At 63.9% G+C, this 21601-nt stretch overlaps 5 protein-coding genes across 5 annotated transcripts; 4 read left to right on the top strand and 1 right to left on the bottom strand.

Moving 5' to 3' along the window:
- Positions 1-32: 32 nt before the first annotated feature.
- Positions 33-5958, top strand: CHLRE_12g502901v5 (uncharacterized protein). Its single transcript, XM_043068118.1, has 15 exons — positions 33-170; positions 266-467; positions 583-655; positions 731-827; positions 934-1192; positions 1339-1527; positions 1673-1932; positions 2023-2184; positions 2271-2351; positions 2454-2646; positions 2763-3053; positions 3201-4523; positions 4635-4839; positions 5005-5087; positions 5187-5958. Exons 1-15 carry the CDS (start codon positions 104-106, stop codon positions 5650-5652), a joined length of 3951 nt encoding a protein of 1316 aa, XP_042918250.1. The 5' UTR covers positions 33-103; the 3' UTR covers positions 5653-5958.
- Positions 5959-6492: 534 nt separating this feature from the next.
- Positions 6493-9128, top strand: CHLRE_12g502900v5 (uncharacterized protein). The gene is made up of 2 exons (XM_043068117.1): positions 6493-6883; positions 7060-9128. Exons 1-2 carry the CDS (start codon positions 6580-6582, stop codon positions 8169-8171), a joined length of 1416 nt encoding a protein of 471 aa, XP_042918249.1. The 5' UTR covers positions 6493-6579; the 3' UTR covers positions 8172-9128.
- Positions 9129-9174: 46 nt separating this feature from the next.
- CHLRE_12g502950v5 (uncharacterized protein) lies at positions 9175-11673 on the bottom strand. The gene is made up of 7 exons (XM_043068119.1): positions 11495-11673; positions 11058-11224; positions 10764-10842; positions 10522-10588; positions 10212-10318; positions 9870-9993; positions 9175-9693 (listed from the first exon to the last, which is right to left on the bottom strand). Exons 1-7 carry the CDS (start codon positions 11564-11566, stop codon positions 9491-9493), a joined length of 819 nt encoding a protein of 272 aa, XP_042918248.1. The 5' UTR covers positions 11567-11673; the 3' UTR covers positions 9175-9490.
- A 139-nt stretch (positions 11674-11812) lies between these two features.
- CHLRE_12g503000v5 (uncharacterized protein) lies at positions 11813-16299 on the top strand. Its single transcript, XM_001690743.2, has 10 exons — positions 11813-12083; positions 12169-12239; positions 12449-12578; positions 12855-12963; positions 13247-13287; positions 13546-13758; positions 14026-14247; positions 14490-14700; positions 14936-15162; positions 15404-16299. The coding sequence occupies exons 1-10, from the start codon at positions 11994-11996 to the stop codon at positions 15626-15628; spliced, it is 1539 nt and encodes a 512-aa protein (XP_001690795.1). The 5' UTR covers positions 11813-11993; the 3' UTR covers positions 15629-16299.
- A 163-nt stretch (positions 16300-16462) lies between these two features.
- On the top strand, positions 16463-21108 carry CHLRE_12g503050v5 (uncharacterized protein). The gene is made up of 9 exons (XM_043068120.1): positions 16463-16541; positions 16630-16869; positions 17074-17888; positions 18046-18305; positions 18535-18740; positions 19025-19169; positions 19291-19892; positions 20075-20431; positions 20574-21108. The coding sequence occupies exons 1-9, from the start codon at positions 16533-16535 to the stop codon at positions 20706-20708; spliced, it is 2769 nt and encodes a 922-aa protein (XP_042918247.1). The 5' UTR covers positions 16463-16532; the 3' UTR covers positions 20709-21108.
- The last annotated feature ends 493 nt before the right edge of the window (positions 21109-21601 follow it).

The following is a 21601-nucleotide window of genomic DNA, read 5'->3' as shown; positions in this document are numbered from 1 at the left end:
TACTGTGCTATCGGTACCGCTTGTGAACCGGCACGCATCTTGGCGGGAAGAGATGCTCGGAGTGTCTTCACTGACGCCGGCGCCGCCATGGCTTCTATCGGTCATGGCGGCTATCCTTATGCTGCTGGCAAATACAGCGGTGGAAGCGGCCGGCCAGTCAACGCAGGAAGGCAAGTGCGGAGCTGGCGGCATGTAACCATCGCGCATCGGCGCCGTTCACCAACTCGCGCTTACCAAGCTTGCCGTGTGCCCATTTCTGCAACAGAGATACTAGTGACTGTAAGGCGTCAGCTGGAGGGCTCGGAGCCATCTGAAGGCTTGCTGCCTGCCGCGTCCGGCTCTGCCTGCTTCTGGGCCGGGGTTGCCTGTGACCCGCTGGGCGCCGTGACGAGCCTGGACTTCAGCTCTCAGGGGCTGTCCGGAACCCTTCCTGCTCAGCTGGCAGGCCTTGCGGGCCTTCAATCACTGTGAGTAGCCTGGTCACAGGAATGCAGGAGGTTTACTAGCCTGGCGCTAGGCTGCGTTCCCATCCATGCACACGGCTTTCGGCACCCGTTCACGCCTTCATTGTCGCCCTTGCAGCCTTCTGACCAACAACTCAATTGGCGGAATGCTTCCGGTAGAGTGGAGCTCCTTGATGGACCTGGAAGTACTGGTGGGTCATAGGGGGCATTGCTTGGGGGCTTTCGCCTGGCATCCAACATGCCCCCGACCCAAATCGTGCGTGCAGGCCCTGGACACCAACGCCATCACCGGCAGCCTACCCGCCATGTGGGCTGCGCTGGGAAGCCTGCGTGAGCTGCGGCTGCGCAACAACCGTCTAAGTGGTAAGCGACTCGGCAAGTTTCTCCCGACCCACATGGTATGCTTTGCCTGATTCGCGTACATTACCATACTTATCACCCCGCGCCGCTGTGCTTCTCGTGCCCACAGGCGGCGGCCTCCCAGCCGCGTGGGGCGGAGGTCTCGGCGCACTGCAGGTCCTTGACCTGTCAGACAATCCGCATCTGGGTCAGGGGATGGGACGCTTGGGCGCGGCCGTGGTACCCAGCACCGGTGACTCAGGAGCAGGCGCCCAGCTACCGGGTTCGTGGGGCCGACTGACGTTCCTGCGCAGCCTGCTGCTTCGCAACACCGGTCTGGCAGGCACGCTACCGCCGGACCTTGCGACGCTTAGGCGGCTTGTGCGCTTGTAAGTGTCGGGCCCGGTCCAGCACGTGCAGGTTGCTCGTGTACACAGTATGACTGCCTGTTTTCATGCAAACGGCGTGCTTGTGCTCGGGTCCCTCGGGCTGTCCTTGTGTTGCAATCATTGTTTGCTCTGCCTCCGCTTTCCAGGGACCTGTCCTCGAACTCTTTCGGTGGAACCCTGCCTGCGGCATGGGCGCCCGGCAGCTCCCCGGTGAGAGGTGCTGGCAGCAGCGGCGCAGGCGGTCTCACGGCACTGCGTCAGGTTGACCTCTCCAGTAACCGGCTGTGGGGCACGCTGCCAGCCGACTGGTCTTCCTTTGCGTCACTGCAGTACCTGTGAGTGGTGTTACGGCGCGTCTAGCACGCCACTGCTGAGGGTGCGGGACGGAGATGTGGGCGTGCATAAACCGGCCAAGCCCATCTGCTTTGTCTTCATAAGTTTCCTTCTGAATCAGTGGCACACGCGCACTACCCTGCTCAGGAGCCTGGCAGGTAATGCCCTGTCGGGCACGGTGCCGGAGGCCTGGGGCGCGCAACGGGGTCTGGCTGCGCTGCTGCTTTCCAGCAACGCGGCGTTGTGCGGGCCCGTGCCGGGCGTTATCCAGCCCATGCTGCTGGCTGCGACCGCTAATGCCACGGTCAGCTGCGGCAACTGCACCAGCTCTGCACAAGAGACCTCCGCACTGGCAGCCGCTATCAATGGCACGCAGCTGCTGCGGTCGTGCACGTGGTTACAGGAAGGTGCGTTTGCAACTTTACGACCCGCATTATCAGGCCGCTGGATATCCCAATCCGGACCTCAAACACGTGCTACACCAATTCATGCGACAGGCTCTTTGCTGCTGAGCCTGCGCCACTCCATGTCTGGGCCCAGCAGCACGCTTGCTGAGTGGGCGGAGGGCACGGACCCGTGCGGAGTCTCAAACGCCTGGGAGGGTGTGCTGTGCGACAGCGTTGCGCATACAGTGACGGGCCTTGACCTGTCTGACAAAGGTGAGCGTCCGAAGGCTATCATGCTTGCTTGCTTTCGTGGATGGCCGCAACACGCGATACTAACGCGGCATCGCACGTGCATGCAGGGCTGTCGGGGACTCTCCCGCCCCAACTGGCGCTGCTGAGCGGGTTGGGCCGTCTGGTGCTGGATGGCAACAGCATTACAGGTAGGTGCGCAGGCCAGCCAGCGGCATGGCATGTGTGCCGGTCACTGCCACAGCTCGCCCATTCTGTGCTGCAATCCGCTCACCAAGCCCCTGCGTAAACAGGCACGCTACCCAGCGGCTGGTCGCAGCTGGCGGCGCTGTCGTACATCTCGGTGCGGCGCAACAGCCTGGCGGGTGGGCTGCCGGAGTGCTGGAGCGCCCTGTCCGCGCTGTCGTACCTGGACCTGTCGCACAACGGGCTGAGGGGCCCCCTGCCGCCGGCCTGGGGGACCGGCCTGCCGCGCATCGCGCACATGTGGGTTTGCCGCGTGTGGCGTGCAGTGCAGTATGCGCTTGTCAAGCTCTGAATACAAAATACCGGTAATCGCACTCCCTAGTATCATGTGTGACCTTTGGTGTTTACGGCTGCAGAAATCTGGACGGCAACAGCCTCAACGGCACGCTGCCTTCGGTATGGGGCTCCGGCGCCTCCGCCAGCACCGAGCCAGCAGCCGCCGGCACCGGCACAGTGGCCAACGGCAGCAGCCCTGTGGGCCTGGTCACGCTGGTGACGCTGCACGCGGACAGCAACAGCCTGAGCGGCTCGCTGCCGGCCGCCTGGAGCAGGCTGCGGCAGCTGCAGGAGCTTAGCCTGAAAGACAACCTGCTCACGGGGCCGGTCCCGCACGAGTGGGCAGACCCCGGTGGCATGAGCAGCCTCAGGTTAGTACATTTACAGGCGCATTAGTTTTGCCTGTTGTGGCAAGAAACTGTTCAGGGGCCTATGCACGCGCGTCGTAACTGCATCAAAGCCAATTTTTACACTTGTGGTCCTTCCCCCAACCTCCTACAACCCCCAACCTCCTGCAGGTACTTGGGCCTCTCCTCCAACGCCGGAATGTGCGGTCCTGCTCCGGCAGCCAATCCAACGACCGCAACCGCCGCTGCCGCCAACAACACTGGCGGCAACGTCATTTACAAGCTCAACAGCAGCTCCACCAACAACGCCACCGGCATCAGCAACACGAACAGCAGCACCAGCACCGGCAGTGCCGTGTTCCAGCTGGAGGCGGACTACACGCAGCTGGGCGCCGCCTGCCCGCCGCAGGCGCGGAGTGGTGGCGGCGGCGCAGTGGCGGCGGGCGCGCAGCTGTGGATAGCGGCAGGTGCTGGGTCCATCGGCACGCTCGTGCTCGTCGGCGTGATAGCAGCTGCCGCGTCAGCCGTCAACCGCCGCCGAGCCGCCGTGGCAGGCTCAACGGATGCCGCCGCCAAGCACGGTTCCATTGCCGCAGCAGTGGCGGCGCGCCGGCGCGCCTCCACCGGTGGCGGAGCTGACAGCATCCACAGCCTTGTACCAGGCTCCCCACGCGCTCCCGCGGGCAGTCCGAGGTGCGCCTCCATGACCTCGCCCTCCGGCAGGGCGGGCAGCTACGGCGGCATACACGGCCTTACTGGTGGTGCCATGAGACCTCTGGAAAGCCCCCAGTCCTTTCTGGTGGCACAGCGGCTGCGCAGCGCACCCAGTCCCTCCGCTATGCTCCACGCTACGACCGGCAGCTGTAGCGCCGCCGCGTCCGCAGCACGGCAGCTGTACGGCGGCGCCGCCCTCGGCGCCGCGAGCGATGGCGACGACGGCGGCGGCAGGAAGGCGCGTTCCCACGCCTTGCAGCAGCAGTACCGGCCTCGCATCAGCCACCTGGCCCCAAACCGTGCGTCGGGAGCGCCTGCGACGGCCCAGCAGCGCGGCATGGATGGCGGCGGCGCCTCATTAACCGCAGCTGACGCCCATCTGTCGCCATGGCGCACGTCTGCTGCTGCTGCTGCCGTTAACGGAAGCGGCGGCAGGTTGCGGGCACCGGCCGATGACGGCTCCGGGCTGCAGTTTGGGCTGTCACCGACCCGCTCCCAACAGCAGCCGCGCTCCCCGCTCAACACACCACCGCTCTCCCCGCTATCGGCACCCTGCGCCCCCTCCACGGCCAGCGGTGCTCCACTGCCGGCTCTGCATCCTGTGCTCGACGCCCTGCCGACAGTGCAGCCCCGCCTGGAGTCCTTCGGCTGGCTGTGGGGTGGTACTGCAGGCGCTGCTGCTGGCAGGGCTGCCGCTGCTGCTACCGGCGATGAGCACGTGCAGGCGCGCAGCGGCTTGCTGTCCACCAGGACCGTCGCCGCGGTTTCCAGTTTTACAAGGTGCGTGTGTGGCTCCGTCATGATTGGTATGCTGTTGTACCCTCCTCCTTAGCGAGAGAGCAGTCTGCGCTTGGGCACGCGTGCAACAGTGCGATACACACCATTTAACAGGATTGTCGGTGGCTTCCTCCCGCGCCGCTCATCCGCCGGCGGTGGGATGCCCACGGGCTTCACAAACCCCGGCGCGGCGGGTGGGGTGATGAACGGGTCCCCGCGGCCTCAGCATTCCCCTGGTGTTCAGCCTGGCAATGGAGCTTGTGGCGAGGCCGGTGGTTCCCCCGATGAGGACATGGCGGCAGCCGCGGAGCTATACCAGGTCCGTGGCTGGGTATGATCAGGTTTGGGCGTGAAGACTGGTTACCGCAGTACTTTTAGGGGTACGCACGCACCCTGCTTGCATCCCAGTGCTCAGTGCCGGGTGCACCCCTGTACTTGCAGCCCAGTGCTCAGTGCCTCCCGCACCGCACAACTCCCGACACAGGCCATGGCGCTGGCCGACCAGCAGGGAGCAAAGGAGGCTGCGCGGTCTGGCGCATCGACTCCCCATGGCGTGGCAGCCATCAGGTAACATGATGCACGCATGATCCGGCGTCGGAACTCGATCTTGAAGAGCCTGCTATTGTATGCATCTAACATTCTTACCATGTGTGCTCCCGCTTGCAGGTCGCCTAGGCTCAGCACCAACCCGCTCTTTGCGGGGCCTGGGACCGACGCAGATTATGGAAACACTGCCGGTGGCGGCACATTGCACCAGCAGTCGGACCCGGCCATCACAGCGAGCGGAGGGGAGCACGAGCAGCTACAGCAGCCTAACACGCAGGCGCAGCGCAAGCTGCGCGTGTCAGCTGGCCTAGGAGAGGATGACAGCGATTTGGAGCAGCAGTCACCTGGAAACCATGCAGCGGCTGGTGACATGAATGGCGCTGCACACATGCTCGCAGCCCCCACGTTCATGTTCCGGCCCGCAGAGGGCTTAGCTGCCGTGACGGCCTGCGACCAAGGGCCGGGGCACGCTGCTGGCGGCGCCGCTGCCCACGGGGGCGTGAGTGTGCTCAAGAATGAGGCAGCGGCTGCTACCTTCAGCATGAACAGTCCACGGCTGGGAATGCCGCCGATGCCCCAACGCTAACGTGTGTGCTGATTTCGGCTAGCACGGTTTCCCGCTGATACCACATCCCAGGGTCGCAGCATGGCGCGCGGCAGAAGGTCGTGAAGGTGTGGTTTTTGGTCGGGTCATGTAGATTGTGTGATGGGGCATAAAAGTCCAGCGCAGCATGACATGGGCGTGATGGGACTGTGTTCACGGGAGCGCAAATGGGTTTGGCGTCAAAGCCATATTCTTATGAGTTACGAATGCAGATGCGGTAGTGGGAAGGCGGGGCAGGGCGGGGGACTGCGGCAAAGACTAGCAGAGCCTGGACGATATCGTTGCTATTACCTTGCACTGGGCTCCGCCCCAGCGACCTCCACAGCCATACCTGGGCCTTGTATTGAATGTCTTTACGGTCGGACAGGGGCGGGAGCCACAAAACCGCCTCGCCCTACGAACCACAGCGCGCGGTGGGATGTCACCTCGCCGACGTGTAGAATTGCCGTCAGCTCCCGCCCGCCGAACGCGCACTGAACAGCTGAACACGGTATGTAAACTGAGCTACTAGACGCACTCCCATCAGATACCACGGACCAGAAAAGAAATGGTACTGGGTGAAGTCACAGGGGCCTTCGCCCGCCCTGCCGTGACAAGCGCCCACCACGCAAAACCAGCCCCAGAGGGCACGCCAGCGAGTTTAACGAGAGCAGATAAACTTGGCTTAATTGCCAGTGTTTGTCTGCAGGCTATACAGGCGCGCATGGCCAGAAAGCACCGAGCCCGCAACGCGCCGTACCGATCGCTTCAACTCGCTGCCCCGGAAGTAGCGGTCACTGACTCCTGTTGCTATTTCACTTTCATTCATTCATTTGAGATTCCCTACATAGCTATTAAGGTATAGAAACTTGTCTTAGCAAACAACAAGTGTTCACGCCGTTCAATCGTTGCACGACCGCGACAACACAAATGGCAAACCAGAGCAAGATGCTTCCTCCCTACGCCGAGCGAAATCTGAGCGCTATTCAGCGATTTGCTCTGTCGAACGCGGCGCTTTCCAAGGTGCCGGCGACCCTGCGCCTCGACGTCTCCATCTTCCGGGCGGTGCTGGAGCAGTCAAACGCGCGCATAGTGGCTCGGTACCGCACTGCGCTGCGAGCTGTGAAGGAGCCGCAGGAGCTCGCGTCCTGCAAGACCTGCGTCACCGCGTCAACGCTGGGCATGCCTGGCATCTCTGGAATGACGACCGCCCCAGGCGCGTCAACGCCATCGGGTGAGCGCCTGGGCGATTGCGGCTGCTCAGCGTGCTTGCATGCTGTTTAGGACCTCAGACGGCGGTGAAACTGCAGTCAAGTAGAGGCTCCAAGCACTTGCGTGGTCTTTAAGTGCTAACCCCCTTTCCGTCGGGTATCCCTTCTTCCTGCGCTGCAACCTCGCTCGCTCCTGCAGACTGCGGCTCTGGCGCCTCCTCGCCCGCCGCGCTCTCGCGGAGCAACACCAGCAACTCGCTCAAGGCAGGCAGCATGGGGGGCGCCAGTGTTGACGAGCAGACACTTGCGGCCGAGGCCAACGAGGCCGCCGTCAACGAGACCACCGCATGCTGCCCCGAGCCCACCACCGAGGCGATTGAGGCCGCCGTCATCGTTGAGACCACCGCCGCATGCTGCCCCGAGCCCGCCGCCGAGGCCATTGAGGCCGCCGTCATCGAGACCACCGCCGCATGCTGCCCCGAGCCCGCCGCCGAGGTGACTGAGGCCGCCGTCATCGAGACCACCGCCGCATGCTGCCCCGAGCCCGCCGCCGAGGTTATTGAGACCGTCATCGAGACCACCGCCGCATGCTGCCCCGAGCCCGCCGCCGAGGTGACTGAGGCCGCCGTCATCGAGACCACTGCCGCATGCTGCCCCGAGCCCGCCGCCGAGGTGACTGAGGCCGCCGTCATCGAGACCACCGCCGCATGCTGCCCCGCGCCCGCCGCCGAGGCCATTGAGGCCATCAACGAGCCGGCCGCCGCTGAAATCAAGACGGAAATCGCCTCGGCCCTCAGCAAGGAGGCTGTGCCCGCACCGGCACCAGTGGTCGAGCCCATCACCTCTGGCCCAGCCGTGTGCATCACCAGCGCCATCGAGGGGCCCTCTCCCGCATCCGCGCCCGCACCCCCCCGCCCCGTGCCGCGAAGCCATCTGACCGCCGCCTTCCAGGCCCTGGCGGCGATAGCTGCCGCCACACGCCCCGAGTCGGCCGCCCTGCCGGCCCGCCCTTCCAACCCCACTGCTGACTTTAACATCAAGCACACGGTACTGAATTACCAGTGGCACCGCTGCGAGGCGCCGGGCGCCCCCATCCAGCTGGTCGGGGGCTGCCATTACGCCGCCGGCGGCAGCACCATCGTGCGCCAGCAGTTGGAGTCCCTCCGCGCTGACCACCCCAGCAGCAAGGGCGGCGTGCCGGCGCCGCAGCGGCAGCAGCAGGGACAGGACCAGCAGGAGGCTACTGGTATCAAGGTGGGCGCCGTTGAGAAGGCGTCGCACATGGAGACTGTGCCCAAGTGGCGGCAGTAGCCTGGCTACGATACCCTGCAGCTAGGGAGCGAGGCATTATACAGAACGGGACGCCTGGAAACGTAGTTCGGGCCAGCGAGCAGCGGCACGCAAAAGTGCCAGCAGAGTGACAGAGCAGGTATACAGCTGTGTGGATTCGGACCAACGAGGTCCCACGACATTGATTGATCGTATGATAGCGGGTGCGTGGTTGAACCCAATGACAAGTGTTTCACCTTACTTGTCATGTAGCAGCACGAACGGGTGTGTACTGGCACACCCGGAATCTTAGTCTTAGACTCTTAGCGCCTTAGCTAGCGCGGTAGGTTGGCCGTGTGATACGACCGGTACGAATGTGGGACACTAAAGCAGGAAGGCGCCGGATGCCTCTGAGCGGTCCCCCCCACCTGCTGTGCGTGGATAGACAGCTGTGATAGGCTGCCCAGCTTCGACACTCATCTAGCTTGCAACTAGCAAGGCCATGCATATGGCAGGTGTCCGTGGCGCGTCATTGAGACTGACCGAGCGATTGCCGTTTTGCCGGATTGCGCTGTTTCATAGCAGGGGTTTCACGCCCCAGGCAGGTTGCTTGCTTCGTTTATCAGGAGAGACATAAGGCGGTAGATCGTGCTGAGAAGACAGGCCACGAGTGCCGCACCACCATTCTTTTTTTGTTACATATCTTTGCATTCCAAAAGTTTGCTGCTTGTGTTTGGATTATTGGGGTTTGCAAATTGCCACATCCCGATCCTGCTTGGCAGGGAGACGATAAGCAACCGTGCACGGTGCGGGCTGGTGCGGGGGATGTGCCTGGACCAGGAGTGGTTTGCTTAGCTGCGTGGCGACCGCTCAGGGTTGGAACTGCTTGATTTGAGCTCCAGCTAGATAGAAGCTTTTAAGTGGCCAAGGGCAAGACGTGGAGCGTCACCCGCGTGGCGTGTGCGGGTAGTACTAGGCCCGGACGATTTATTATAGGAACTTTGCACGCGCCCGACATGGCAGTGCGTATGGAAATGGCAGAGTGCATTTGCGGCGGTTACAGACGACCGGAAGGCGGACGGTATTCATGTGTGTAAGCATACGTCAGATTGCAACTGCCGCCCGTCCCATAAATATGTCTCAGCGCCTAGGCGCGCGCGCGGCCATGCTCTGCGACGATTAGCGTTCGCTATCAATACCAGCGCGACCAGCAGCCCTTGCGCTTCTCCGCAGTCATGCCACATTCCCAGGACTGCACCACTCTTCAGTCCCTGTACAAACCCACGCCACCATACACGGCCAAGCCAACATTCCGCAGCTCCAGGAATAGGAAAAGCCAGCCGCGTGCCAGCGCCGCGTCACTACACATACCGCATCATAGTGACCGCGTACTTTTCCTTCTTCGTCATCTCACACGCCTTGATCTCCACTCTCCCCTTGCCGCTGCAGCTAATGACGTCGCCCTCCTTCACCTCCACGCTGGGCTTGGTGACAGGCCGCCAGTTGAGCCGCACGTCACCTGCCTTGATCATGTCTCCAATCTTTGTCCGCGACATGCGGAAGCCTGGGAGCGGAAAGCGCGCAAACCATGCACACGCGGTGGCAGTCAGGCAGACATGCGTTATCCAGGCACGTTCTCACCACATTTGGGGGGCTTAGGCTCCAATGCGCAAGAGCTGTTCGTGTGTCCCGGCCGCTTCCCCTCGTGCACACACCCGCCCTCCTCATTAAGCCCCGCACCTGCACTCGCAATGGCGTCCAGGCGCATCGACGCCTCCACGCTGCTAAACTCCTCCTGCCGCGGCGGCCGCACCGACAGCTCCGACAGCGGTATCCGCCGCGTCTCCACAGGCACTGTGCGCACCTGCAAGCAAGGAGCAAGCCCGCCATGGGCAGCGGAACGCGGTCAGCCACTCAGCCCTTAAACTCCTCAAGGCCAGAGCCTGACCATGGCCACTACGCCCAACCCGCCTCTGCCTCACAGAACGTCCTGCCTCCAGCCATTACACCCAATTGCCGCAAATCCCCTCCGCCGCTCCGGCCTCCGGCCGCCGCTCCTGCCCCCAGCCCTCCAGTGCCCACCTGCACCAAGCTGGTCTCGAAGTGCTCCACCAGATCGGGGTCCACCAGAATCTGCGCCCCCGACTCGCCCTGCACCAGGATATCCCCCACCTTCTCCCGCACCACACCTGCTCGGTGCAGTACGGTACGGCATGCCGCGTGGGTTGGGCCCAAATCACACCGGTTGTATCTAATTGAGGCAGCCGTGTTGGAAGCAAAGGGGATCCCAAACAAAAGGCAGCACCGGTGCGGGCCGTGCGGGCCGTACCGTACATACTGGTTCCGCCAAATGCCACCAAACGTGCACCCACGCCGCCACCGCCGACCTCACCTGTCCCGAGGATAGCGCCCAGGAAGTCAGGGTGCTTCGCCGGGTCGAACATGAAGTTGCCCTTGACCTGCAAGGCGGGAAGACGGAAACCGCGCCGTGGGCAGGTGTTGGGAGCACACACAGGCGCAGGGCGTAGTGACAGCACATGCGACCTACACCAACCCTCACAACACCGGCCATCGTTTGCGAATGCGCGTCAAGTCAGCGATGCCGCCACCCATGAACCCCGTGCGCCCATCCACCTGCAGCGCCACGACGCCGTCCAGCTGCTGTGGGTCTGATCGCAGTGACTCCATCAGCTCCTCTCTCCCCAACGCAAGCCTATGCAAACAGGCAAGAGAACCGCCCGTAGAGCAGTTTGAGGTCATGGATTCGGCAGCGCCAGCGCCAGCTAGGAAGCATGAGCGAAACCCATAGGCGCCCGCCCGTGTGCCGGTGCACACCCATCGTGCCCGAGGTTCAAGGCCCGCAGGTCGCCCTGCGGGTCGACTTGCAGCTTAGCCGGCTCCTGTGCTAGTGCTTGAGCGGGCCCGCACCTGCAGCGCTCCGCCTGTGCGTAGCCGCCCCACGGCACGCAGATGACGTCCTGCCGTCCCTGCAGCGCCGCCATGCTGTCCGCCACAATCGGAGGAGTCAGGAAGTCCGTCCAGACCACGTCCCACCGGTCAGTCGCGCGTTCAGCGATTTCCAGCACGCGCGCAACCTAGCGGCGGGTAGGATTGGGGCCGCCAGGACCAGCAGGGCCGGCGCAACGTGGGCATACGTGGGTCAGTGTGTTGGGGCCGCCACAGCGGCACGGCGGACTGGAGGCTGTGGCCTGAGGCCAACAAGCTAAAGGCAAAAAGCAGGGACACGCGCGTAGAGGAGGGAGCTGGGTAAAACGATGGCGGGGTCAAAGGGCCCGTGTGCCCAGGTGTCCACACCTGGCAGGACAGCAAGTTGTGGCCGCAGACCCCCCACTTCGACGGCCTACCTCTCTGCGGTTCAAGGGATCCACCCATGCCAACGCGTCCGCGCCTTTTGCCGTTGCTGCTGCAGTGCACATCCGTGCTCTCCGACAAGCGCATCGGGCAGAGACGAGTCGCGCGGAGAGATGCATTGACGAGTACGTTGGCGTGTGGGTCGCTTGGTCAAGGAGTGAGTATATGTTTTTATGGGCAATGAATGGACTTTACACAAGCAAGCGGGCCTCCAGCGGTGATAGTCACAGCGAAATCGGCCCATTGGCGGGGCCGAAGAGTGAATGCTTTGGCGAATCGCCCTGTTTTTCATAGGTCCCCGTACTGGTACACGTTTTCAAATTGGATGCACGTTTCACATAGCTCTGACTCTGTACTAGTTAATGGCTAGCAAACAGACGAGCTGCAACTAGCAGACAGCAGCTGTTTGGGGGGCAAACAACACCACAGGAGATATTGTCGAGGTAGTGCAAAAGAGCGGGGCAAGTCCCCCCGGGGTCATAAGCCATGAAAATGGCCAAAAAGAACGTGCCCCCGGGGCTTGAGATCCTTCACGCTTGCTATGGCGGAAAGCGCTTTTCATACAACTGGTACAAGGGATCGGTGAGTGCCTCGCCTCGACTTGTGCGTGCTGGAGGTCTGTCGATCGCATGGCGCGGCAACAGCCTGTCGCTCAAACTGGCTCCAGGTGCTTGTCCTTACCTTCCTATGTTACATGGGATATCACGCGGCTAGGAAGCCGCCCAGCATTGTCAAGAGGTGCGTGCGGGGTCTCCTGCTCCGTGGTCGTGTCGGCGCATGAAAGGGTCAACCCGAGCTGGGCGGAAGCGGGTGCGGGGTGCCAGCGCGGACGCCGGCCGGGCGCACCCTCGGCAGGGGGCCATCCCAAGCTATTATGACGTTGCCATGGCGTAGCAAAGCACCACACGCCCGGCTTACCAACACGTGCTTGCACACGGGCCCCGCAGTGTGCTGAGGGGCAGCCCGCCGGTGATCGGAAAGGGGCGCTCTCTGCTGGCGGACGGAGGGTTAGCCATCAGCGTGTCGGACCCAACCACCCTCAACGGCTGGTATCCCTTTAACGGCGACAACGGCCAGGTGCGCACTGGCCTTGATAGGGCGGCGGTGGGGTTGTTGGAGCCGTACCGGTGTTGGGGGGTTTACAACAGAGGCACCAGGCGTGCGTGCATCGCCTGCGCCGCCATCGGTTTCCGGGCGGAGTAGCGGCGCCTGAAAGCGGTGGCAGGGGCGCTGTTATGCCGGCCTAGCGTGACAGTGCGCATTCGCCGCCGTGTCCTCCGGCGCCTACTTCCTTGCTTACACATTCATACTCACACACGCATACATACACTCTTGTACACAATATCTCTGCAGACGCTGCTGGGCCAGATCGACCTGGCGTTCCTGGGCACGTACGCCATTGGCATGTTCTTCGCCGGCCACCTGGGCGACCGCCTGGACCTCCGCTGGTTCCTCACAGTGGGTGAGTAGGGCGGGGGTCATCGCAATGGCGAGGGCGGGTGCAGGCGAGGGCGCTGCGGGTACGGGCAAGGGCGGTGCGGGCGCAGGGCCAGGCAGTGTGGGGCAGGCAAGCGGCATTCCGGTATGCCGACTGGGCCGGATGGGAAGAGGGTTGCCGTGCGCTAGGTGGTTGGAAGCGCGTGGTCTGACCCAGTGGAACAGCCGTTGGCGAGGGTGCGGCATGAAGTCATGCGAAGCGTGATCCGGGCCATAAGCTGCATACGCGCTGTGTGTGCTGCACGCAGGCATGATTGGGAGTGGCATCTTCACCTCGTTGTTCGGCATGGTGAGCGGGTGGGCACACACGACTGTTTATGACGTCCTGGGTGACTGTCAAAGGTCGAGTGTCACCTTGCGCGGCGAGGCGGACGGCTCCTTCACCAATTGCCAGCCCCCGCGTCTCTGCACATTGCTACACCGCGCACACACAACTCTCTGCCACCCTCCTACTCCCCACAACCACCGCCTCCTTATGCCACCGCGTCCCGCTACCACCGCTTCCCTTCACCCCCACCTTGCCCTCCGCCACTCCGCCTCGCTCCAGGGCTACTTCTGGGATACGCACATGTTTGCCTACTACACCCTGGTCTCCGTGGCGGCCGGCCTGTTCCAGTCCACCGGCTGGCCCAGCGTGGTGTCCATCGTGGCCAACTGGAGCGGCAAGGGCAAGCGCGGCCTCATCATGGGCATCTGGAACGCACACACGTCGGTGGGGAACATCCTGGGCACCGTCATCGCGGCGGCCATGCTGTCAGAGGTAGGGAGGGCGGAGACGGGAGTGGGGTAGTGGTGTCCAATGTCGGAATGGGCTAGAGGCCTACAGCGAGGAGACGGCCCGTAGGGAGGCCAGGGGATTGGGCCTGCCGCTAGGAGGACGGGTTGGGCGGAAGCGACGCGGAGGGCCTGCAGCAGGCAATGGGCAAGTGCCCCAAAGACGCCTGTACCACCCACTCAACCCGCAACCCGCAACGCGACCACCGACACCTCCGTGACTTGCTGGCTCCGCCGCCTCACGCCTCGGCAGGGCTGGGGCTACTCCTTCATCGTGCCGGGCTTCCTTATGATTGCGCTGGGCGTGCTCATGTGGGCGGGCCTGGTGGTGCAGCCATCCGACGTGGGCCACATCAACCCCGACGACAAGAGCGGGCGGCCCAACTACGAGGAGGAGCTGGTGCCGCTGGGCGGCGTCAGCGGCAGCAAGGCCGACGCGGCGCTGGAGCGGAAGGACTCCACCTCGCGCAAGGAGGTGCGGTTGGGGTGCGGCGGCGGATGGGGTGGAGAGGGCGGAGGAGGAGGAGGAGGAGGAGGAGGAGGAGGAGGAGGAGGAGGGAGAGGGGCCGAGCGCACTTCGGGGGTGGGGAGAGGTCAGGCAGCGACTGAGGCAGCTGCGGGTGAGGGTGCGAGGCGGCGTCATGCCGCAATTGCTTTTCTATCCGCTGCGCCGGCCCGCAACTTCCCCACCTGGTGGCTCTGTCATGGCGATCGCAGGAGCCGGAGAGCATTCACTTCATGGACGCCTGGCGCATCCCCGGCGTGGCCTCCTTCGCCTTCTGCCTCTTCTTCTCCAAGCTCATCGCCTACACCTTTCTGTACTGGCTGCCCTACTACATCAAGTCCACGCCCATCGAGGGCCGCAAGCTGGACGCCAAGGAGGCGGGGGACCTGTCGGTGCTGTTCGATGTGGGCGGCGTGGCGGGAGGTGGGAAGGGGCGCGGCGGGAGGGGCAGGGGCGGGCCAACTTGTTTAGAGATCGGGGGCGTGTGCAGAGTGGTGACATGCGTCCAGGTCATGTACATGTACACATGGGCGTTTAGACACCAGTGCGGCTGCCTACGCCTAACGCGCACGTGCACATGAATGCGTGTCTCATCTCACCCCAACACGGTGCTGATGCCCTGTCCCTCACACACACACACACTGTCATTCTCACACAGGCGTGCTAGCGGGCCACCTGTCCGACAAGTCGGGCGCCTCCGCCTGCGTGGCCACCGCCTTCACCCTGCTGTCGGTGCCGTGCCTGTACATGTACCGCACCGTGGGCCACACCTCGTTCGCGCTCAACACGGCGCTCATGATGGCGTCCGGCTTCTTCGTCAACGGCCCCTATGCGCTCATCACCACCGCCGTCAGCGCCGACCTGGGCACACACGACTCGCTGCAGGTGCGCGCCCGCGTGTGTGGTTGGTTGGGGGGAGGGAAAGTTGTGCATGAAAGACGGATTGAGCGTGCGGGGGAGGGTGGACGGGGGCGGGTAGGAGGAGCGCTGGTCGTTGCCTTTCGAGGCGGCGAGGGGAAAGGCAGGCGCGGGCCGCGGACTCATGATCACTCCAGAGTACAACTTGGCGTGCCCACTGACCTCGTTCCTTGCCCCTCCGCATGCTCTCTCCGACCCGCGCCACCAGGGCAACGCCAAGGCGCTGGCCACGGTGTCCGCCATCATCGACGGCATGGGCAGCCTGGGCGCGGCGCTGGGCCCCATGATGACCGGCTTCATCAGCGACCGCGGCGGCTTCGACATGGTGTTCATGATGCTGTACGTCAGCGCCGTGACGGCGGGCGCGCTGCTGGTCAAGCTGGTGGCCAAGGAGCTGCAGCTCATGAGCACGCGCGGCGCCAAGCCCATCTAAGCAAGGCAGTTAGGGCAGCTAGGGCAGCTAATGCAGCTGAGGCCGGTGCAAGATGGGGGGCTTTGGTGGCTTGGAGTGTGTGTGGAGGGGGGTTTGTGTGGGAAACAGGGCGTGGAGCCGCTTATGTGATAGGGGTCGTTCTGATGGGCTGTTGTCCGCTTAAGCAGGGCTGCGTGCAGGCTGGCTGCATAGGCATGGCGGATTACGGTGTATAACACTAGTGACGCAAGCGGACCGAGCGAGAGCTGGCGCTCCTACGTTGGGTCTAAGAGCGGACTGTGGAGCCGTGCAGGTGGTGACGCAGCCATGGCCTACCGCCGGCACACAAGCTGTGAGGCGGGCGAACCCCTGGCGGAGCAGCAGGGCGCTTGCTCGAGCACAAGGTGCGTACGTGAGCTATGCCGTAGCTTTGTAGAGCGCCGCGGATGTAGGCACCGTGATTCAAGGTCTGGCATGTATGATGTTTAGGGTGACACCTGGTGCTTTGAATCTGACAGCAACCAGGCTCGCATGAATAGGAGGCGGTGCAGAGGAGGCGGCTTGGAGAGGTTAGGAGAGGTGGCTGTAACATGTTGGGCGCGCGAAGGTGTACGCAGGGTGTGGCCAACTGGTATGGCCGAAAGAATGGACACCGTACGTCTCACACGGATGTCATGTAACAAATGGGCATTGCGTAGCGAGGGGTGAGGGGAACCGTGCCGTGTGAATGTTCGGGGTTGTGCCGGACGACTTCTGTCAGTTGGACAGATGGCGGCAGCCGGCATTGGATCACGCAGTTCCCGCTACTTGCTGCTTCAATTAGTAACTGTTCACTCATCACAATGCTGAATCACTATTGACCAGGCGAAGATGCAAACAACCTTGGAATACAGCCGAACTGCTGAAACGTTTGGCAGCTGGGCAAATGAAGCTTGTGAGTTGGTTTACAATTTTTAACAATTGTAATGCTTGCTGCGAATAACATACAGTTCGACTGGCACTTTCGCTGGGGCGCATCGCAGATATGTGCGGGAGTAGGCGCGAGTCGCTGCCTGGTTCTGCGATTTCGCAAGGCCAACATCCTGCTGGACTGTGCCGTGCCTCTGGACTCGGCGCTGTATGCGGCCGCTGGTGCGGGCGAGGGGTCGGCGGGCGGTGACGCCGACACGGCAGTGCTCGGCGGGAGCCCCGGCCCACACCCACAGTCGCCCACCACCGGTCCGGCTGGCAGCGGCTTGCTGGACCTCACGCCCTTCCTGCCGGTCAGTTAAACTGGCTCAAGCGGTAATGTCTGACACGCATGATAAGGAGATATGAAGCGCCCTCGCCTGCAGTGCTTGGTCTCTGCGGCCTGGGCCCCACATGACGCCCGACTAGCTCCTAGCCACTCCTTTGCTACACACACCCAAGGCACAACGCCACCCCCGCACAACCCTGCTTCACGTGCTGTCACTGCACCCGCGCAGCTGCTGCATACTCTGGAGCTGCATGCCGCGCTGATCAGCAGTGCAGAGGCCCTTCTGGCGCTGCCCCTCCTGCTCACACAGCCCTTGCCGGAGCCCGCGCCTGGAACACAGCACCTAGAGCGGGTGCAGAAGCCAGAACCGCAGACGCATCCTCCTGCCATCACTACTGTTAACGGTGATGTACATGATGTGGCAGCAGCAGCACCGGAAGGCAGTGTCGGCCCTCGCTCCACCGGACGCAGCAACGGAGCAGGGATAGGAAGCCCTCAAAGGGGGAAGGGCGGGGAGGCGGTGGGGGCAGCAGAGTGGGTGCCGGGCAGCGGCGCCGCGTGGCACCATGTGGGTTTCCTCCGCGGCCCCATCTACGCCACCCAGGCGGCCATTGACGCCGCGGAGCAGCTCGTGGCGGAACGCTGGGCGGCGCAACGCGCCGCCGCCGCCGCCGCCGCCGCCGCCGCACGAAACGGCACAAGTGGCCAGGGTTTTAAGACACACACAGAAGCAGCTCAAGAGGAGCAGGCCTACAACCACAAGGACACAGGGGATCTGCGAACCAACAGCAAGGGGGCTGCTGGGCTGCCGTCGGCAGCCGACCTAGGGCTCTGGGACCTGCCAGACCGGCAGGTGGGGCTGCTGGCAGGCAGCTGCTGGCGGCGCCGCCCCTCGCTGGCTGCCGTACGGTACGTGCTGGATCGTGTACGGCCAGTGCGGTATGGCCAGGTCGTACCGCTGGACGACTACGAGCTGACGGCGACGCCGTACCCGTGCGGCAGCGGCTTCGGCCACGCGGCGTGGCAGGTCATGGATGGCGCCGAGTGAGTGCGTGTGCTGGTAGCGTGGGGTTGCTGCAATCGGTCTACAAGACGCATACATGCGAATTACTGCGATGCAGCGGTCTGATTGGTGCATACATACTAAGAGGCGCTGCTGCAATACCATATTGCCGGCTGCCGTCATCTCCATCTTGGACAGGCGCTGCCGCACGGTGCTGTACCTGCCCAACGCGGCGCCCACACACGCCTTCGCGCCGCCGCTGCCGCTGGCCCTGCTCCGCCAGCCCGATGCGCTGCTGCTGGCCCCGCACATGTTGGCCGCCGCCGGCCCGGCCCCCGGCCCGCCGCCGCCTGCGCCGCCGCCGCCGCCGGCGAGGCCGGGTCTGGCTGGCATCAAGGAGGCGGTGCTGGGTGCGGTCATGGGCGGCGGCGTGGCGTTGCTGCCGGTACATCCCACCGGTGAGGATGAGCCCACAAGTCCACTCGTGACGTGGGGGGGGGGGGGTAGAGATGGTCCCTCATGGACTGGAGATGATACCTTCGTCAAGAGATGTTACTGGCACGCCCTAGCCGTCGCCCAAACCAACACTGCTTCAGGTCTCCCTATCTCCCCACACCTACCACTCCCTCCCTCTTCTCTCTGCACTGAACTCTCACCACCCCGTGCCTTTGCGGCCTGTCCACCCAGGCGACACCGCTTGGGAGCTATTGGAGGCTCTGGCGGCCTCGCTGGCCTCAGCCGACCTGGCTGACAGCGTGCCGCTGGTGTATGTGGGGCCGCGCGCCCGCACTAGCCTGGCGCTGGCATCCGTGTCGCTGGAGGCGCTGGGGCCGGACCGCCGCGCGGCCGTGTACCGGCCCGCGCACCCGTTCGCGTTTGACACTCTGCTCAAGGTGTGTTTAAGAGATGCACGTGGAGGAGGCGGTGGGGGCGGCGGGGGTTAGTGAAGGATGGTGTATCGGATGTGGTGTGGTCGGGGCGCAGGTTGAAGCGGACTGCCAGGCGGATGGCGGCATGCTTGGGTGGGCCAGTCGGTGGGCTATACTTGTACCTGCAATGCTGCCCTGGCCTCACCCTTGTCGGGCTGACGTATGGGCGCCCTGCCAAAAGCGTTAGCGCGTCGACTGCTGCGGCTGCTGTTGCTGACGCCGACGCTGACGCTAACGCTGCTGTGCAGTCGGGGAAGCTGGTGGTGGGCGGCTCTCTGGCGGACTCCGAGGTACGGCGGCGCCTGGGGCCGGAGCAGCACGGGCAGCAGGCGGAGGAGCAGCGGCCGCGGCCGGCGGTGGTGCTGGTGTCGGCGGACTCACTGCTCCATCCAGGTAGGCTGGGGAGGTTGCGGCGTGCGGGCCCTTGGCCTGCCTGTTACTATTTGGGCCTGGCGTAACTCAGTCTTCCCTCCTGTGCCTCGTGCATGTGGAACGCGGGAACGGCGGATGTCAGGAGACACGTGGGAGCTGCTGAGGCGGCTGGGCCCCGACCCATGCAGCGTGCTTATCCTGCCGCACGCCGCCGCGCCCGCCGCACTGCGCGGCATTCGCCGCATCTACGCCCAGGCAGCCGCGGCCGCGGCCGCCGATCATGCATCACAGTCGTCAGGACCAGGCTCCTTACCAGCAAACCCCCGGCTCGCGGAGCCACCGCCGCAGCAGCCACTGCGCATGCGGCTGCTGCACCTGCCGCTGCACGGCGCCGGCGCCTCGCCCGGCCCCAGCCCCGCGATCATGCTGGAGCTGCTTCAGCTGCTACAGCCCCGGCATCTGCTGCTCAGCAGCCGCGACCACGAGCTGCTACAGCAGGCCGCGCTAATGCGGCAGCAGCAGCACTTGCTACAGCTTCCGCCGCAGCCGCAGCCTCAAGGAGGGAGCGCAGCCCTGCCGCCTCATGTGCCGGCACCGGCAATTCAGCTGGCGCGGGAGAGTGTCGTGCCGTACGGCTGGCTGAGCCAGGTGGCAGTGTCGCTGCCGCGCAACGTCCACAGCGCCCTCATATCGCCCGACTTGTTGGCTCGGCTGCAGTGGCTGGGCGCTGGGCCAGGGCTGCAGGTGCGCGCTGTGTGGGAGCAACACCAGGTGCCGAGCCGGTTCGTGTCTTGTGTACCATATCAGCCAGCCGCATGCCGCCTTGTTTAACTCACGCTTCCGTCAAGCTCCTCCATGCCCTAGTTTCAAGATATTTTCCAAACACCGCATTATGCCGTACCGGTATGGTTTGGTGCTGCACGCAGGTGGCCCGGCTGAACTGCGTGCTGGTGTTCCGGGGCGGGGCCTGGCACGCCGACCCTGTGCCAGGCAGCGCCACCTCTGCAGACAGTGTGGCGGCGGCTGTAGCGACAGCTGCCGGCGGCGCCGTGGCGGCGGATCAGCTGCTGCTGCTTGCGGCACCAGGGCAGGCGGCGGCACAAGCTGCATCCCTCGGGAGTGGGGCAGGAGGCGCAGGCGCAGGGGCAGGAGGCGATGCCGCGGCCGCGCCTGCAGTGAAGGTGGAGGCCGCATCGTGGGCGCCGGGCCCAGAGCTAGGGCCGCTCCTGGCCCCGCTGGCGGAGCGCGGTGTCACACACGTTGGCGTGGAGGCGGATGGCGAGGTGGGCCCTGCACGTGTACCGTAGTTGTCCTGGGTTGTCACGTCGCGGGTGCCTCGCAGGTTGTGCTTATTGCGTCTCACACATTACACGTCATGTCCATGTTTATCATCACTTCTGCTGCTTCTGCTCAACTGCGCCGCAGGTGACACGGCTGGTGGTAAGCGGCACAGATGCCAGCCTGGAGCTGCGCCGCGGTAGCGCGCACATCCACACCGCCTGCCCGGTGCTGCGGCAGGTGCTGACTGACTGCCTCATGCGCCAGCTCACTGCGATCTAGCATTCATCTAGCGCGACGGGGTTTCATTTCTCTTCCGTTGATCCTGGTGAATCGCAAGATAGGTCGGCTATAAAAGGGGCTGAGCGTTGTTGTTGACCAAGAGGCTGTGGTTGCTGTTTGGTAGGCCTTGTGCGGTTGCTGTTGCACAGGCGTCTGGGCGCGTGCTGTCTGGTGGTTGTGCGGGCCTGAGGGACCCACACGGCACGATGGCCTGCACGGGCGAGCGAGACGTCATGTCAGACTGCCGAGTTGCGTCTTTGTAGCAGGAACGCCGGTGAAAGGACTGAATACTAGCCAGAGACTGCTTACTACGTTCCGCAGGGTCTGTGAAGGATTTACCCACCACAGTCTGCGCCTGGGCTGCTTGTACTGGAATGTACCCAACCCTCAAATCTCGGACATGGGATCGCCCATCCCACCTGTGACCCGCCTGCAGCAGTGCAGCAGTGCCACTGGCTGCTGGCCCGTATCACCGCATGGACGTTCGCTGCCATCATTAGTTGTTCGGCGGCTTCAAAGCTGTGCTGCTGATGCATCATACCGTAGACAACTGTTCAGACATTACTGATGAGAGTTGGCCCTGAAATTGGATCGAGTACCCAACCGTGCTCTCATCGTATTCACAAAGTGGAGGAAGCTAGTGCACAGCTTCTCATGAGGAGCTCTTCAGTTTTTATGACTGGCTGAGCCCCCCCAGTGCAGCGTTCCAGGGGGGGGCGAAGCCCCCCAGGAACACCCCTGTTCGTCGTGCGTGCAGGGACAATTGACTTTCTGATGGGCTTCGAGCGGCCGACCAAGCTGCAGCGGCCGCCATGGCCGCCGGCGGCGGCGGGGCCGGGCTGAGAGCCTGAACGGCGCTAGCAGGGCGTGGGGCTGAGGGTGCACGTGTCGAT

This window comes from Chlamydomonas reinhardtii, chromosome 12 (assembly GCF_000002595.2).
Source record: "Chlamydomonas reinhardtii strain CC-503 cw92 mt+ chromosome 12, whole genome shotgun sequence".
Classification (NCBI taxonomy): Eukaryota; Viridiplantae; Chlorophyta; class Chlorophyceae; order Chlamydomonadales; family Chlamydomonadaceae; genus Chlamydomonas; species Chlamydomonas reinhardtii.
Note: the sequence above shows the minus strand (reverse complement) of the source record. Positions and strands in the feature narration are given on the sequence as shown.